The 18,325-nt window shown below is 41.9% G+C and overlaps 1 protein-coding gene across 1 annotated transcript; it reads right to left on the bottom strand.

Annotated features, from left to right (window-relative positions):
- Positions 1 to 3,201: 3,201 nt before the first annotated feature.
- APMAP (adipocyte plasma membrane associated protein) lies at positions 3,202 to 15,253 on the bottom strand (the record flags this gene model as incomplete). Its single annotated transcript, XM_009864554.1, has 8 exons — positions 3,202 to 4,054; positions 5,125 to 5,317; positions 5,694 to 5,828; positions 6,271 to 6,445; positions 7,779 to 7,895; positions 9,865 to 9,957; positions 11,958 to 12,073; positions 15,137 to 15,253. Coding segments are annotated over 8 exons (1,156 nt in total), but the record flags the coding sequence as incomplete, so codon positions are not given.
- Positions 15,254 to 18,325: the final 3,072 nt, after the last annotated feature.

Raw genomic sequence — 18,325 nt, 5'->3', positions numbered from 1 at the left:
CAAGATCATCTGAGCCTATTTAAGGCACTCCTTTCAGCCTCTGCAGACCTTGAATCTCCTTGGACTGGAGGTATGCAGACCCTGCATTCAGATCCAAGGCATAAAATCTTTAAGCTGCACCACTACACCTCTACCAGGTACTGCAGTTCCACACTGGTCACCCACCAATGTTGCAGCCATCATGACAGTAATTGGCCTCCTTTCAAATTTTAGTGGTCCTGGAGGCACTGGCAGTCTTGGGCCAGACATCCCTCTCACCAGGACTTTCTCCTAGACCTTGCTGCCTCACATTCCGCCATCTCACTCTGCTTCAGGTTGAACTCTAACTTGCAGAGCCATGTACAGTGCTGGAAAACCTTGCAGATAGGTTTCAGGTCACTGTCAAAACACAGGAGACAGCCAGATCACCTCCCTCTGAGGAAAAGACTGACCCATATTTATGTCCATAAAGCTCCAGCTAAAATGGAATGTTAAGGTTCTTATGGCAAATGAAACACCAATGGCCTGGTTAGGCAGCCTGTAGCCATGCAAAGGTTATTGCTTAGCATGACGTTCAGTTGTGCCCCCTACTACACTTTACATTTAGTGCTTTACAGACTTCAGTGGTCTTTTATTATTTGGGATATTTTAAGGGAACTGCTGGCTGACTGGGACTGTACCCAGTGAACTCCCTCTATTCGTAGGACAGACAGGCTTTACCCATTCTGAGAAATTAAATTGAGAAGAACTGCACACTGTGTCCAAAGGTTTAACTTAAGACAGTCATTTAGACAGACAGCTCTTCAGCCACTTTCCAATAAAGCACAGACAAGAACAATGAAAATTTCTCTTGCTCAATGTGGACAAAACAACAGGCAGGGCAAGACATCAGAAACAATAAAGTCTTTTATGGGCACAAATTCCTGCTTACCTTTGAATTCTACTACCAGAATTCACCTCCTGCCTTCAGTGCAAAGCCTTCTTTTTGTCTTCCTGTAGTTACTTCTAATGCAGCTGTAGCTAGAGGCCCGCTCTTCACAGCTGGAGAGGTCTGGCCAACAAAGAATCCACAGCACCAGCCAGAAAGGAGAACTAGTGACTGAACCACCCGGAGACACCAGGGCCAACAAAGAACCCAAGGGCCCAAGGCCCAGCTCAGCTTGCTCCGTGCTACAGCTCTAGCCTTCACCATTGACTTGCTGGATTTTAAAGGCAAATTACCCCTCATTGTGCAGACAGCTCCAGCATCTTCACGGTGTCTGGCCTCCTTTCCTGACTGTGGCACTTGGCAGGACAACTCCCGCCACTACCCTAGGATTACAAGAAGAGCTCAGAAGCCAACAGCCCCAGTGAACAAGGGCATTAGCTATCGCCAGGGTAGGGGAAGCTGCCTCTGGGTTCAGTTCTGCCATGATTAACCATTTCTAGTCTTCTTGCACCTGCTCCTGAGATTCTTATGCCTGGCCACTGTCTGGCAGCTTGGACCAGATCAGTCAGAAGTCACACCAGACAAAGCCACACTCTGTTAGATACCTCTCATATTTGCCATTCACTTTTCCCCTTCCCCTCTAAAAAGCAAATTAATTCACATGACCTCTGGGCCTGTCATAGTTGCTACAAAGCTCAGAGAGAACTAAAGAACACTCAAGAATTTTTTTTGGCAGGACCACAGGATCATTGGTGTACTAAGTTAGTCTCCCACAGTGGTCAGGAAGGAGTGAGGGGGTGGAAGAGTATAGAAAGGAGCACCAGCAGCACTACTACTTATTTTCTTTCTCACTTCATAACTTCAGGGACAGTGTCTTAAAAGGGAATTAGCCACACAAAAGCTATCACATTTGGCATGCCAAAACAGCGGAGGCCTACTTCACTGCAGAATACAGCACAAGTTACTGAGTTAAATACCTTGACAAATGAAACACTAGAGATAACTATGCAACAACAGACAAAGCTGTGCTTGTCCCAAGGCTACCAAAGCATCAGCATGAAAAATATCCCCACAATAGACTTGCTCTTGAATCCCCAATTTAACATTCCCTCAAGTTCAACTTTCATATCCCACCAGAATGGGACAAACAGCTGCAAGGGCTGGCAGAGCAATGCTAACCAGCTGCTGTTTAAACCGCCTGCCCTGTGCTGGGTTTTCCCAGAGACACACTGCAAGCTCCAGCCCTTCAGACTTATCGCAGCATCACTCCATCTCTGTCCACAAATATTAAGACGAGGCTCAGCTGAATCAAAGGTCAGAGCTTGCAGTAGTTCCTTCATGAGGCTTCTTCTGCATCTAACAGAGCTCCCTCCGTCCCTCCCTCCCTCCCTCCCTCCAGTAAACACCAGGTCAAGCAAAAGGGCTTGCAGCCCCTGACCTGTACAGAAACAGGTCAGCCTGACACAGCAACCAGCAGCTGAACTAGTAACACAGAACAAGGTGACAGAAGCACTGAGAAAAGAATCACTTTCATTTGCATATCCCTCCATTAATAAGGACAAGCACAGAAAGCTAGTAAAAGCAGATGACATTCTTATCTTCTCTTTCTCTGGTGCTTATTATATATCAAGCAAATCTTGATTATTTCCTTTTCAAAGGTGAGGCAATGGAACAATAGTGTAAGTTTATGTTTGACTATCACCCAGTGGCAGAAAAAGAAAGAGCAGCAAAGTCTTTAATCCCAAAGCATGAATCAGTCCACTAAATCACAACTCAAGTAACCCCCTTAGTTCTTCTAGATGCAAAACCTTCTACTTAAAATGTAACAGCACAGCCTTTCCTTTGTAGTACTTGACAGAAAAGCATTCTCTGGATTTAACAGGCAGAGCATCTCTTAACAGAGGAAGTAAACCATTTCCTCTGGAGATGCCAGAAAGCAGCTACTAAAGCTTTCCAAGATTTTCCACCAAAGCCTTCCTCATCCACTATTACTAGATTTTCCAGGGGGGCTTTCAGTCCACATCTATCTTCAGACACCAGCTTTCTCCAAAATCTTTACAAATTCCCCATAAAAAATATGCTGAAGAGGATTCCTGCAGCTGACCCTCTTCCCTCTCACATCTCTCAGGAACAGCCATCTACATAATGGCCAGGAGACTTAGAAGACCTGCTAGACACAGAGGAAATACACAAGTGACCTTTTTAAACCTTCTGGAATTAGTCTTTAATCACATAGAAAATGCAACTTCCATTCATCATCTGGCTGGATGCTAGAAAGAAACACAGGAGTCCATAGATAACGATCAATTTTGATTCTGCATGTTGATTAGAAGTTAATTGTAGTGTCTGACATTGATTACACAGGCTGGAATTGAAGAAACTCAAATGGTGTAACTAGATTTCTAGGCATGTTCTGGATGTTGCTGCCACTACCACAGCACCATGGTATGTCATTAGAACATGCACTATAATCACTCCCAAACAGGAGGTTCTAAAACAGAAATAAACACATGCAAGACATCTTCTTCAATCCAAATCATACACAGTTAAATTCCATACACCAGAAATCCTTCCAGTGTAAGAAGACATATAGCTGCATTAAATGTGACAGATGACATCTGTTTAAGACAACTCCAAAAAGGGCTAGGTGTCAAAAAGCAAGGGATTTTCTTTAAGGAGCGCATAACCTAATGAAGATGCCCCACCATACTCTTCAATTATTAATAATTATGCATGCCAACTCCAAAGTAAGAGCAGTCAAACCAAGGAAGAGGACGGGTACAGCAGGTACAGCTCCTATGGCAGCAGAAAAGTGCCACCGCATGTTAACGGACCGTGTTTCACTTTTTGTTCTCGATCACACGCTGCCTCAAGCACGTGCTTCCTTCGTACCTCTGGAGTATTATAGGACAGTGACGCTTTATCACGGATAGACAATTAAACGTGCCGAAGATCAAGTCTGCAAATAAATGGAGAGCGGAAGGAGCCCAGGTAAAGATATCCATTGTGCTCGTGGGCCTCGCTAACATAAGCTACCGTTACTCCATTGGGATCGTGAAAGCTTCTTCTGTAGGATCCCGTCTCGCTAAGTTCAACGACAAGGCTATACTTGGGCACAAACTTTGTCACTGTTTCCTGACTCAGCAGCTAAAAGAAAAAGAGAAAAGAAAGAAGAAAATTAACAACAAGGTATTTTGTTCTCCACAGTTAGTTCTCAGACACTTACACAGCCAAAGACCATTCCACACTTCTTGAAAGGAGCAACTAAGAACATAAGCACGAATTTTGAGTAAACAGTACTACACAGGTTTAACACATTAACACCTGAAAAGCCAACTTAACAAAAAGAAAAAACCAAAAGAGGACCAGTAGAAGCACACTCGAGCACCAGGCTGAAAGGATGTCCACTTGGGAGACATCAGCTTGTTGTGGTGCAGTCGATGGCAAACAGCAGATATCGTGCTCTGCTCCCCAAAGCATCAGTTTGTCAAGGCTCCTGCACTGCACCAGGAGAGACAACGACTTTTATGGGGACAGCACAGAGTTTGTTTAGCTGAAATGGCACTTCCATCCTAAACGCTGCCTGTTTATTTTCTTTTGAGAAGTATTTTCAGATCTTTGTATTGTTTAAAAGGCACCGGTGCCATTTCTTTAGCATCGTATGTCCCTCAGGAAATACACAATTCTGGCTCATCCTCATCGAGTGGGGTGTGACGTAACAACAGGCAAACCGAGTCAGAACAAAGTGTCACTTAGCAGCGTACGTAACATACACGCTGTCTCCTAGGATGCCTACGCCAGTCACTACAACAGGTCAGACTTGCCAAATGCTCTCCGGACACCTGGCAATAAGTAGTTTAGGCACTTCAGGTACAAAGATGAAGTCTTCCCATATGCAAATGTAGATCCTGTGTTGCTGCATGGCTAGGGCAAAGATAGTTTCTTTTTCTCTTCTGAGATCAAGATGGAAGGCAACTTAAGAGATGTGTACCTGCTACTCAGAGAAGCAAATGTTAGTTTTACTACCTATGAATACATAAGGACTGTTGTACCTGGGAAAAATCACAACAGTTCTAATCACAGCACTAAAAATATTTTTAAAATCTTCCTGTGAAGATGAAGAAACAGGACAAACAAATATTTATGACTTCCATTCCTATACTAAACATAATTTTTAAAAAATCCCAAAGTCCTTTTTTTTTTTATTATTTTTTTACCTTAAATATCATCCTTTTAATCCATGGTTTTTCAGACAAGAAATCCAACAAAGAAAATCCAGGATTGGGCCGGACAGCTGCCATAGCTACCCAGTATCCTCCAGAGCTGCTCAACCTGATATTATCTGGAAGACCAGGCATATTCTCAACAAACATATCTGCTCCACCTTTCATCAGCCCAGACACATAATACCTGAAAGTTACAAGTAATAGGATTAGGACTTCTTAAGCAGCTTGAGTAATAAATAAAAGCCCCCAAATGAATTAACTTCAAAAAAAATTTAAAAACTTTTTTTTTATTATTTTGGTACAGGGAAATACAGTAGAGCCACATTCCTCTCCCCTGGAAAAATTAGCTTACTCCACTATGCTCGATGAGCCCACAATGGAAAGATTACGCAGTCCAGATGTTAACAGTGAAAGGAAAAATTTATTATGGAGGAAGGCCACATTCTTTGTCACTGATAACTGGGCATAAATATGGTGTAGGGTTTCTTTTTCATCCAACTCATTTATTTAAAAAATCTTTAAATAGAGAGTAGTAAAAATTTCAGCAAAGTCATACTCACCTCCTGATTCTAGCCATGGTTGTCTCCTGCACTAGGACAAAGTCTTCTGCAGGAGAGAGCTGGACGCCATTGGGAAACCTCAGCCCCACCATTAAGACTTTCACTTCTTTTGTTACTGTGTCGTATTCCAGCAGGCTAAGAACAAAGCATTATACATGGTTTTGAGCAAAGATAAATATTTATTCACCCTGGTTTCATTCTGCAGCCATTCTTTCTTCTCTCACATGCACCTCATGTAAGGTAAAAAGACACAATAGCCAGGAAACATTTGTTTATGAACACAACGGAAACACTAAGCCACTTGAGATTGATATCATTTAGGCTGAATGTTAATAGTAACACCTTTTTAAAACAGATGTTCCATGTAAGTCCTCCTGAAGGAGAAAGAGGAATCTCATTTATTTCACTGCAGGTCTCATTTGCAACATTCACATAGTCTCTCTCCCTCTCCCAGGCAGTGCAGTGTTTGCACAGGTGGTTAATAAAGAGAAAAAACCTGAAGACCAAGGAAGTGGTGAAGTCCATTCCTACAGCTGAGCTTACAGAAAGTTAAATGCCTGGAGGAAGAGATACTTGCCGCCCATCATCTGTTCCTTCCATAACCAAGAATAAATAGTCTCGTCTTTGCCACTTGCTACTGGAATCAGTGAAGTATATTTTCCTCCCATCCTGGGTCACTGTAAGATCGTTCACAAACGACAACTTCTGACCTTCAATTAGTGTTTTGGTTGACACAAGTACTTTCGTTTCACCTGGTTATAAAAAAAAGGGGAGGGGAAAAAAAAAAAAAAAGGACACATAGGACAAGTTTCGTATGTCCTGCCCTGGAAATTAAATACTAACAGGAAATTAATTGGCAGTTCACACTTTTTCCATTCATGCCTCTGTTAAGTCATAAGATTTTGGGTTGCAATAGAACAAGCCAACACAAAACATGAATGACCAAGAGAAAAAACACTTCAGAAAAACTGAAACCACAGATGATGTTCCCTATTGCTAAGTGCCAGACTCATCACATTTCTAAAACTCCTATGAACTCAAGTTCCCAACTCTGTAGAAGGATGCAGGCAACCCAATCACTACTCCCTCTTTCCCCATAAATCTGCAGGAACTTTCTAAACGTTAAAACATCAGCAAGTTCACTAAACTGCTCTGCCACAGTCAGCTCTGCCACATACTACCAGGCAAATTATTAAGGTCAAATCTGAAAAAAAAAAATAATCACAGAATCACAGAACTGTTGAGGCTGGAAAAGATCTCTGAGGTCAAAACCTACTGAAGTCATCTTTGGGCACAGGGTTTGGGTTTGTTTATTTGTTTGGTTTTGTCATGTCTGAGCTAATAAGGCAGCTGTCTGCCATCAGAAGGGGAGACCTTGATCATACCCTCCCGGAGCCACACCGTGGGAGCCCTTTGGTTACATCTCACCCAGCGTTTGGCCAGCCTCCCCCTCCCCACCCGAAGCCAATGTGGAGACATCAGCTGTCAGAAAAATCAACCCCACAGGAAAGCAACTATTGCTTTGTGACAGCACAGCTCTTAAAACCGAGATGTGAGTGGGGACCTACAATGAAGAGCACGACATGAGAGTTCCTCTCTCAGCAAGAACAAGCCACCTGATCTTCCGCCGCACCAAAATACATCTTTCTTTACTTTCTATAGATTGCGGTTACAGGGAATTTAGGAGCCCTTCACTATCACATAGTGAGCTCAAGGCAGAAACATTAAGTGCAGCAAACATGACAGAGAGTGTACGTAACACCAATATTTTTTCCCCCCTTCACGAGAACTTAAACAGCTACACGGAGCTTTGTTCATGGATCCTGAGGTACCAGTTTTGACAACCAAAAGTGTATGTCACCAGAAGACAAGCCTCTGGTAACTTGCATCCAGATACAGATGTAGAGAAGATTTGATTGCTACAAGAAAATAAATACCAAGTTCTTGCAATGCATGTTTCATCCAGACAGCTCCAAACTACTTTACAAAGAAGGCAGGCATTGTTTTGCCTGCAGCATCTGGGAAAACTGCAAAAGAAGCTCAGATTTGTCAGTGGAAGAGAACTTTTGAGTGGAAAAGTCATACCTGTATCAGGATTAACTTCACAGAGTCCATAATAAGCATCTGCCACAAAAAGGGTGTTATTTGGCCCCACCCTGATGCCAAGTGGTCTTCCACAGGTTGGCTCATCTTCACGGGTTCCTTAGGAAACAATTTTAAAAGGGTTGTCCACATAGAAACAAATATAAGGCGTAGGTCAAACAGTACCTTAACAAAACTACGGCCAGCACCACACACATTCATTAAAGAAATGATTCTTACTTTCCTAGGTGCGAGTGAAACATGTATCTCCATGTTTTCACCAGTCTAGAGATAACTATGTCATTTGCCAGACTGGTAGCTAGTTAACAGCTGCCTCGAGTAAAGCTGAGTGTCAGAAAATTGAAATTGACTAAATATTTCTTCTCAGAAAGAATCAATTTTTTTTTAACAAAAGCCCAAACCACAATAAACCACAAACAACCAAAACCAACAGAACATGCACAACTTGGAACTTCTGGAAAGGTCCAACACTCATGAAATACCTGGTTTCTCAAGATACAGACTGAAGACTTCTGTATGAGGAGAAAGGGAATAACACAAATATGAAAAAATTATCTACTTGACTCCTGAAGGACTAAGAACTTGAGAGCATCTGTAGTTTGAAAGATTACCTTCTCCAGAAGTTTCTTTTGCCACTCAGCTACAACTTTCCCCACTTGCCTCCCCAACTTAGGGAGGGCAAGATGGAAGCCTAAGCTCCCCACTACTTCTTTGGCTCCAAAGAAACAGGGCAGCATAATCTTCCCACCTCTTCCAAGCCATATGAGTCCAATGGAAACAAGCAGTGGAAAAGTGATTCTTAATTTCCATCCCAACCCACCCTCACGGCTAAGCAGCAGCTGGAAGACCAGCTTCCTATCACCTGGCAGCAGATTTCATTGGCCATCAACACCAAGGCTGTCCTACCTGTGAGGCAGCCAAGAGAGTGCTCTTAAATCAGTCCAGGGCGTAATCACATCAACACCCATGTAAAATCACGTTGCTCAAACAACAAAGGTGTCAATGTGAGCTGCATAAAGCCAGCAACAGTTCCTGCCCATAATTTCTAACTAGCAACGAGTGCAGGGCTGCAGAACCTCATGTAAGGTTCTACAGAGTCACCTCAAACAAAACCCCCCACAGTCCCAAAACAGACCAGCCAGGCTTCTCAGGCTGCCCAGGCAGGACTGAGATGGCCGGCATGAAGCTTCCCCACAGAAATGGTTCTGTTAAGAAACAAGCCACTACTAGTTTTTCTCAATCGGTTCCAGAAATCTCATTTAAGGAAGCAAATAAGTGGGTCAGGAAGAGGTGTGAAATTCAACAAGAAATAACTGCAGTTTAGCAGTGAGAAAACAAAAATATCACCTGCTCAAGCAGGTTGCAGCTGCTGCAATCCCCCGTTGTACTTAAACAGAGGAGGGGAAATTAGTACAACAGAGTTAAAGGCAAAATTCTGTAGACGGGGAAGATGATAGTAATTTTCAAAATCTCTAAATAAATTGACCTTTCCCACTCACACATTATCTCAGAGTTCATTCACTCACACTTCTTTAGAAGTCCTCAGTTTTTATGGGGTGGCCCTTCGCCTCAGAATCTTGGTGACTTCAGCTTCCATAAATATTAGGCCAGGTTGCTGCTCTTTTTTTTTTTTTTTTCTTGTTTAGGATACGTGCTTTTTCTAGATGGACTAACAGGAAAAGGAATGTTATTTGTGATGCACTTCAACCTCATCTTCTTCCCTGTATTAAGATGCAGGATCTTCTACTGGCAAGTCACACATGCTGCAGCCTTACAGGAGTGCACATGACACAAAAAACTTGCATTCCTAAATCTTACCACTGCGATCAGTGTTATTGAGAGGACCCACGCCCATTCTTTTGGCCCTTTGTTCTGCTGTTCCTTCCAGTGCTTATATACATGTTTCCACTCATACTTCATTCATACAAATATATTACTGTTTCTGTTACAAATCTCAACAGAGGAAGATGTGCACTTGCATGAGCAACCCAGAGAGAGCACCACGTTAACCAACACAAGCCCCGACCCGGCATTTTTGTGTACGCTGTGTTCAGTAGCTGTCACTCACCACAAGGACCATGGCCAATTCTGGCTATTGTTTGTATTTCCCCATCTTCAATTTTGACAATCTTCCCATCAGCTGTCCCAGTAATCAGCACATCTGCAAAAACAACTGGCATCATTAGCTCGATCACAAAACTGCAGTGGGAAACATCCTTTTACATGATCTTTCTACTAGCATGAAGTAGAAATCATGTTTAAGTCTGAAGTAGAAATCACGCAAAGTAAGTCTTCACTCATAGCAAAAGAATACAGAGGAAAGGGGAAAGATGAAGGCAAGTAAGAGCATCTGGTTAGATTTCTTCCAACTCCAAGAGGAAGGATTTAAACCTTAGAAGCTATTGAATGTGGGATATGAAGCTTTTCACCCACAAGTGGTCAAAATCATAGAGGTGGAACTTCTTGTGTTCTAACTTAAACCCATTATTCCTTGTTCTATTACCGGGCACCACTGAGTAGAGATTGTCCCCTTCCTCTTGACACCCACAGATATTTACGTACATTAATAAGGTCCCCTCTCAGCCGTCTCCTTTCAAGGCTAAACAGCCCCAGTTCTCTCAGTCTCTCCTCACAGGAGAGATGTCCAAGTCCCTTGATCATCCTCGTAGCTCTAATCCTTGGTTAAAGGTGGATGCAACAACCTAATGGCTACTCACGGGGTTGATCCTTCTGGGCAGATTTCTACATCATAAAAAGTCATCAGGCACTGCATCCATCTTTATCGCTCTTCAACAAGAGACTGACTACATAAAACCTCTCATTGTGGTACAGCCCACACAGGCCTCTGGACACCTGCCCACGCTCATATTGTATCAGTTCTGGAGAAGAATGACAAAAACTGAACAACCACCCAAATCAAAACTGTTGCCAAATTACTGTATTCATGCCAAGCCACGTGACAGCATCAGACAGACTCACTGAATACAAACAACGCAAAAATTTTTCCATAAAACCAAATCAAATGAAAGACTCTTGGATTAGCAGAGCCCATTGCTCAGACATTTCCATCTCCAATTTAACTGAGTTTTAAGTTGGCTAATTACACTTTTTAAAAGGGAGTAAGAAGGCTTCAACATTTATTCACACAAAACTTACTCCCAGTCAGGTTATGTCACACATAGGTCAGTTGTCCCTTGCACGAAGGTTTCCTTAAAGAGTTTCCAATGAGACTGACAAAACTAGGCTACAGAAAAGAATCAGGTAATTCCTTCAGCATATTGTTAACAGAGAAAGATAGAAAAAGTGTAAGCTGAGGAAGGAATTTACAGCAGTTTCTTGCTGGGTAAAACATTTTTTTTTATATCTTACTTATTCATTAGAAGATATAGCAAAAGAAAATAAACGATATGGCTACTGTACTTCAGTACTCTTGTACTGAAGGATGCTTCAGTTAGGGCCTTGCTTGCACCTCCCACACCCTTTGCTTTTCACACTAAAATAGTGAAAGACTCACGTCCAGAGCAGTTTCTAGTCTTTTACCCCCCTTCAGGAGTCACAGGGAACAACTCCTGCACAAAGTTGGTTTCCTGCTAAGTGGGTGCCTTGCCACCTCATTAAGAAATTGCTCAAGAGGTGGGATGGGTTTCTGATTTTCTGATGAGCCATAAGAGAGAACTAGAATGACACCTACAATGCATGCAACAGCCCTAAAGTGTAAATGTGCCATTTATCAAATTGAGATTTTTTTTTTCTGTCATATAAGCAAAAATTAACATCACAAGACTCAGCTCCCTCAGAGGCAATGAACATTAAAAGATTAGGCAGTACCCTGTAAATATTAATTCCCAGATTAAAAACTAGCCAAATGAAAAATGGGACCACTTCCTTCAAATATACATAGCCCCTGACTATGCTGCTCATGCTTTTAATCTTGGAAGACAGAGATTTTTAATCTGGCAACAAGATTTATTTTATACTGGAGAGAGAAGAAAAGCAGCATATAGGCCTAGTTTTACTGTATATCACAATTTTTTTTTAAAAGAAAACTTGCATGTTCAAAATAACTTCCAGAGTTTGTTCACCTCAGAGCTCTAGTGCTGAACAAATCCTCGAGTAACATTTAAAGACCCTTCTTCAAAAGTTTATTTTGTCAGTGCTTACCTCCAATGTTGACAATGGACTCTGGCCCAACCAGCTGATTTTCCCATAACCGCTCAGCTTTTCGTAACTTGGTGTTGGGCTCTAGGACACCAGTCAGCAGGGGAGGTTCCTTCAGACTGCAAAACAAAACACAGACCTCGTGATCATTTGCACAAATCTGCAAAGACTCTTGAGCAATATATCAGATCATTTTTTAAACAGTTTCTCAACTCCTGGAGACTTGACCTATGCCTTAAATACTGCATATTTAAGAAAAAAAAAAAAAGAAAATGCAGCTGACAAGCTGGAAAATTGACTCTTCTTCAAGGATCATAATTTTTTTCATTTTGCTGATCAGAAAAGTTGCAGTTATGTGTTCCTAAGATGAAGCTGTATATAGATTTCCAGGCACAAGTTCAACAACACTCTCACATTTCACTTATCTTACACAAAGGCAAAGGATTTCTGTGTTGCCACAACACAAAAGAGTAACTGCTTTCATACTCAGCTGAATGAGAGTTTGTACCAGAATGTTTTCCTTAAGTAGATATATGCAAACTCCTAAGCAAAAAGGTTTTTAAATTTAAAAGCCTGGCATTTTACAGTACACCAAGATCTGACACTGTTCAGCATTTCCATCATGGAAAAAAAAGATATTTTAATTACTAATCAGCATATAACTAGGGAAAAAAGTTTTCCAGTAGTCCAAGTAGTAGGACACTCATGCTTTCGTACCATATTTAAACATATATTCTTGTTCATTACTTGAATGCCTTCCCATAGAGAAAGACCAAGTCAAAGAAGCTGCACATGAACTTCAAGGGTATTGAACTGAAGTCTCAAAATGACAAAATAAGGTCTGATCCTAATTAAGATCCTAAGCCCTCATCCACACAATTCACATTCTTGTTAAGCCCTTATTCACATAATTAGCCAGGTTCAAGACAAATGCGAGTTCCAATCAACTACAGAGATACAGAGGAGGGAAGTAGTAAGATGCCTACACAGCTTCAATGTAAATGCCAGGCTCCAAAAGCACTGTGCTGACAAATGTGAACACGTTTCAGTCTCCTTAGGTTCTTACACAACACACAAAGCCACCTCCATCTCCATGAGTTAAGGATTTCAAGTGGTTACTAAAGGCTGTATACACGCCCAGGGCGGCAAGCTCCTTAGGCATTCATTCATAAGATTATGCTAAAGCTTCCTAGGACAAGTTTTGAAAGAATTTTTTCATAATTTTTTTTTAATAACTCCTCCTGTGACCACAAGTAAACGCCTTCCTCCTGCAGAATCTTAAAAGGACAAGGTTTGACTCCAAAACTTATCCACGTTCACATGATTCAGGACCTATTTGTCACCAACCACATTGCAACTCTACCGTTCACATGGTGAAAATCATCACAATTTCTAGGGTTTCGGTGATGAAGGAAAAAAAGTCAACTGAAATTGTGAACTATAAAAGCCATGACGATTGAGGAAAATAGGTTCACAAATAATTCAGGGGAGAAGAATACATACTTTTATCTGTTTGGTTACAGATAACAAACTTTCCTTTAAGTATGTATTACTGCAGTACCAAAGCAAATTGAATTACCTGTCCACAGAAGATTTACAGCAGAGTTGTCTTCCCAATGCTAACACAATTTGTTTTCCATCCCTTCTTCCAAGCATTAGTTTCAGATGAAAATGAAAGGCTTCAGATAAGGAATTCATTTGCTGGGAACTTTGGACAGTTGTGTTTGCAAACAGAAAATCCTCCCTGGGATCAATACTATCCAAGACAAGCTCATAGAGAAAGAACTTTAAATAAACCAGAGTTGCAGGAATTTCATGTGGTGTTTCATAGACCACATCTGCTTTTCTCTGACCCTCTTATTCCTCAATATTTCCAGTGTCTTAAAGGAATGATAACACTATCAGCAAATGAGATTTTTGTGGTTTTTTTCACTGGAGGGATTGATTCAGACAGCATCTACCTCCTTCTGCTTTTTCGAAACATTTCCTAAACATCACACAGAATCATCCTAGATCATCATTGCACAGACTGGAACCACTTCTGGCAATGAAGCTAACAAGCTATTAAGAATATACAGGAACATAAACCAGCAATTTGGGCAGGAAAAGTAGTTCTCCTGGTCTTGTAAAAGGGACTTTTAAGTAAGAAGTGTAAGCACACCAAATACTGTTACTATAGAGTAGAACCAGACCAGGACTACATAACAGGAACAGCATTATAGACATATCCTATGGGCTTTCAGCATTATCATTCACCTGCAATATATTTCAGGAAATTAGGGGCTGGTGAACCCAACCACAGTAGAAAGCATTTCAGGGTGATTTGCATAGAGACAGCTTAGGTCTAAGCGCTTATAAGCAAGATTTGTAAGTACTACCCTACCACGTTAACCATTTCTTTCAACTCCCAGTGTTTATAGTGCTGATGTTCCTCCTCATTAAGGAATTATCAAGTTGATCATAAGTATTTTGCTGACTGAGCATTTTCACTTACTTCAAGATCACAGGAGAGCTAAAGATCCTGACTCCACCCTATGCTAACAGTTTCACACACCACTGCTCCCAAAGCAAGCGTGATCTTCTCACGTAGCTGATTTACTGTTACGCTACACGTTTGATACAGACCTTGATTCAGATGTTTATGAATTCAGAAATCACCTAGCTGACACTGCTTTACGAGATCTGCATTTAAATACAACATCACCAAATGGTTCTGCTAGTACAAAGCAGCAAATCAACCCAGCCAGGTTATCCACTTCGGTTTTCATTCTCAGATAAACTGTTTCTCTTCGACAGAACTATAATAGCAGGGGTCCAGCTTAGCCCTTAGTGAAATTGCAGATCTTGTTTCACAGAAGGGAAGAGCGCATGCAAGTAAATCCCAAGTTCCACTCCAGCTCAGATAGCAGAAAATCATTTTATAGATTAATGATCAAAGAAACTAATTCAGCTCTTTCAGTGATCAGCAGTGACACACAACTGCACAAGATGGCTCAGAAACTGACTGCGTATGTGAAGCAAGCTACAGCAATCACTCTCCAATTTCTTAATCCAGATAGAACAACTTTACATAGTTGACTCTTGTTTGCTGAGAAAAAAATAAACCAACAAAAAACCCAACAGAGCACATACAAGAAGTTACACTTCAATAATATTTACCTCAAAACAAAGCAACAATTTACCTTATAGGCTGAGGGTCTATAGGACAATCCAGTAGAACAGTTACTCCAAGCAGAGGCACAGTCAGAGATGCAGCCAAAGTCAAGAAGGTAACACGGAACACCTTGCTGCTGTAAGTACTGCCAAAATCAGACAAGAAAAAGATTAACATGCTAAGCTGTTTTGAGACACAATAGTCTTTAGAATTCTTTTTAGCAGCCTATTTTCTTCACAAAAGGTAGCAGAAATACTTTTGCCCAGCCACTGTCCTGAATGACCTTTAAGGTCCATTTTGAACCCATTAGCTAAGAAAAAGGAATATTTATCCAGTCTCAGCATACTGGCAGTGTATAAAGCAGAGTAATTCTCATGTACAGGTTTCAAGCATGCTACAAGTTATAGCTATAAATACCCCAAAAAAACCCCAACGAATGGTTTGTTTGGGTTTTTTATAACTTGATCTTCAGTTTTGGCAACAGTTTCCATCCCAGCCCAAATTTTGAATGGAAAGTTCAACTAGGACAAAAAACTTTAGAGGAAGTTAAATGAACATTTGCTCGACTTAGCAAACATTAGTTTGAAATTCAAGCCCCACCCCACAAAAGTAATTAATTACTAAATTCTACATACCCATCAAAACACACAACAGAAACGTAAAAACTGTTCTTCCACAGGAGAAAACCAGGCTGGTCTCAACAAGTTTAAAGGCATCAATCAGGCATTTACAGGGGAAAGCACAGAGCTGTGCTCAACAAACTCAGGCCTTGAACCCAAGGCCACAATTTTAGCTACTCTGAACCATTGACTGGCATAGCCAGTCAGTCTCCTCGCAGTATCCATTAAAGGCAAACGGTGCCTGATGGTTCTGCATTAATCCTTGGACCACGTCCACTGTCCTGTCCTTCATGAGCCAATCATCCAGACAGCAAGAAATCGGAACTAGTGCTCAGAGCGCAAATACCACAACTGAGGAGCTAATGACATGAACCTGCAGTAGCGATACCAGCACCGAGGTAACATTTGGGATTATTATCTGCGACAGCAAGGACAGAACTAGGCCTTTGATCACTACATGCACACACAACGCACAGAAGTCGGAATGTTCATAACCCATCGCAGCTCTTTCCTGGCAGCACAACTGCTGCCGGCCTCTCTCTTCTGGCAGCCGACACAGACAGTTCAGGGAGAATCCTGCCCCAGTTTCCCCAGCAAATCACAGCACCCAGCGCGTCACCGCTCAAATCACCAGGCTTTGCCACGGCGATGCCTACGAGGATGCCAATCGCCTGCTGTGACAGGAGCTGTGGCAGCTGACAGCCCAAAGCCACTGACAGCTCAGCCCGCTCCAAGACTTGGTGCCAGTGATGCTGCTGTTGGTCACTAAACTTCACGCAGCTCGCCCCCAAGGCACTCACCATCTGAGCCTACTTCCTTCCCACCAGCTATTCCTGCTCTTCCCACCAGGTATTACAATATTACAGGTATTACAGCAGTGTTACAGCACTAGGCCTGTCTCCATCTGAGCTGGACCAGGCTGGGAAACTGCTTCAAAGCAGCTTTCTCATCTGCACTGACCTCTCCATGCTTCCTGAGAGCCAAACTGCCCCTCTAATTAATTAGAGGAATTCAGCACTTCCTGATCTAACAGCAGGTGTCTCGAGGAAGCAACAATCTCCCAGTCTGCTTCACTTGGGATCTGAAATCAAGGGCAGGTGGCAGAGATATGAGGCAATCTCCAAGTTTACACAAAGACTTCAACTGTCCGCCTTGTCTTTCCACTGTCCTTCAAAAGACGGAGGCTCAATACTGAAAGATCAAAATTAACGTCAGCAAACACCTCAGCATCTTTGTGGCAGCTGAGAACAGCCCACACAAATGGAAGCAGATAAAGATGAATGGGAACTCATCTGCCAAAGCCAACTTAATTAAAGCTCAGGAAAGCACGATTTAAGTAAAGGTCGTACCTCTGATCCTCACTCAAACTTGCAAGGAATTGACAATAAAGGAAAAAGGCAGGAAGAATGAGATGACAGCAAACTCACACTTCAAGCCTGCAAACCACAAGACCTATTTTCAGGCACCGCTGAAATGACAAGAATTTAAACAGAACCCCAAAAATTAAAAAAAAAATAAATTTAAAAGTCAGCTGCTCAGAATCCTTTTAAAAGTAAACAAACAAAATGTACCCAATATAGAATACCAACAACTGCAAGTTACTGGCTACTCACTGGAAAGACTCACTCAAGTAGTATCACACTGTTAGGCAAACAAAGAAATCCTTAGCTAATTGTGTCTCTGCTAAATAATCTTACATGGGCTCCAGCCACAAATCTCAATAATTCAACTTACCAGGACTCCAGCTACAAAACCAGCAATTTAGTTGTCACTAAGAAAGAAAAAGAGAAGCCATTGCACCAACTCTTGAAGACAGACAGTAGTAGGCTGGCAAGATGATACTATGGGTCACCACTGCCAGGAGTCCAGGCTGCCTCACCCTCTTGGCAGAGGGTGTTGTGGGGACAGAGGGGAGAGCAACTGTCATCAAGAGCTTCTGCCACAGCTCTGAGCCAAAAAAAAGAGCAGCGGCCCTGTGGATACTTTGGGTCATTGCTGGAGCCCTCGAAATTCAACTGATTTGAGCAAAGTTACCAAAAGAGGCTGGAGCCAGGAAGAGCAGTCTCTCAAGGTAAGGGATGCTGATGCTCTCCTTCAAAACCAGAGGCTACGCATGAAAGCCACCATACACAGTCTTTCATTCTGATGACTCTGAAGGGCGGAGACAAGAATCTGCAAGGCACTCAAATCGGAAGAGACATAATAGACAGTGAATCAAAGTATTACAAGTCATCAACTACTTTATCCAGTGGAAGAAAAAGCAAACACCACCACCTTCTCACTACAGCTGTTGCCTTTAGCTATAATGAAGCTATTTTTTCTACAAAATTCCTAAACAGAACATTATAAACGCAATCTTCTTTAACTTAGCCACGAACAAACAGACTGTTTACAAGGTTATTCAGTGTCTGACGCCTATGGATTAGTCTTAAAACTGCAGATTGCTCTTTAAGCTATTGCCAAACACAGACAGACTACCTGACTAGCAAAAGGTAAACAAATAGACTCATGGGAAATGAAAAAAAAACCCAAACAACCAACACCCAAACCAATCACAAATTAAACCTTTTTTTTTCTGGTTGGAAGCTCTTCCTGCA

The sequence above is a fragment of the Apaloderma vittatum genome, unplaced genomic scaffold (genome assembly GCF_000703405.1).
Source record: "Apaloderma vittatum isolate BGI_N311 unplaced genomic scaffold, ASM70340v1 scaffold14582, whole genome shotgun sequence".
In the NCBI taxonomy this organism is placed as follows: Eukaryota; Metazoa; Chordata; class Aves; order Trogoniformes; family Trogonidae; genus Apaloderma; species Apaloderma vittatum.
Note: the sequence above shows the minus strand (reverse complement) of the source record. Positions and strands in the feature narration are given on the sequence as shown.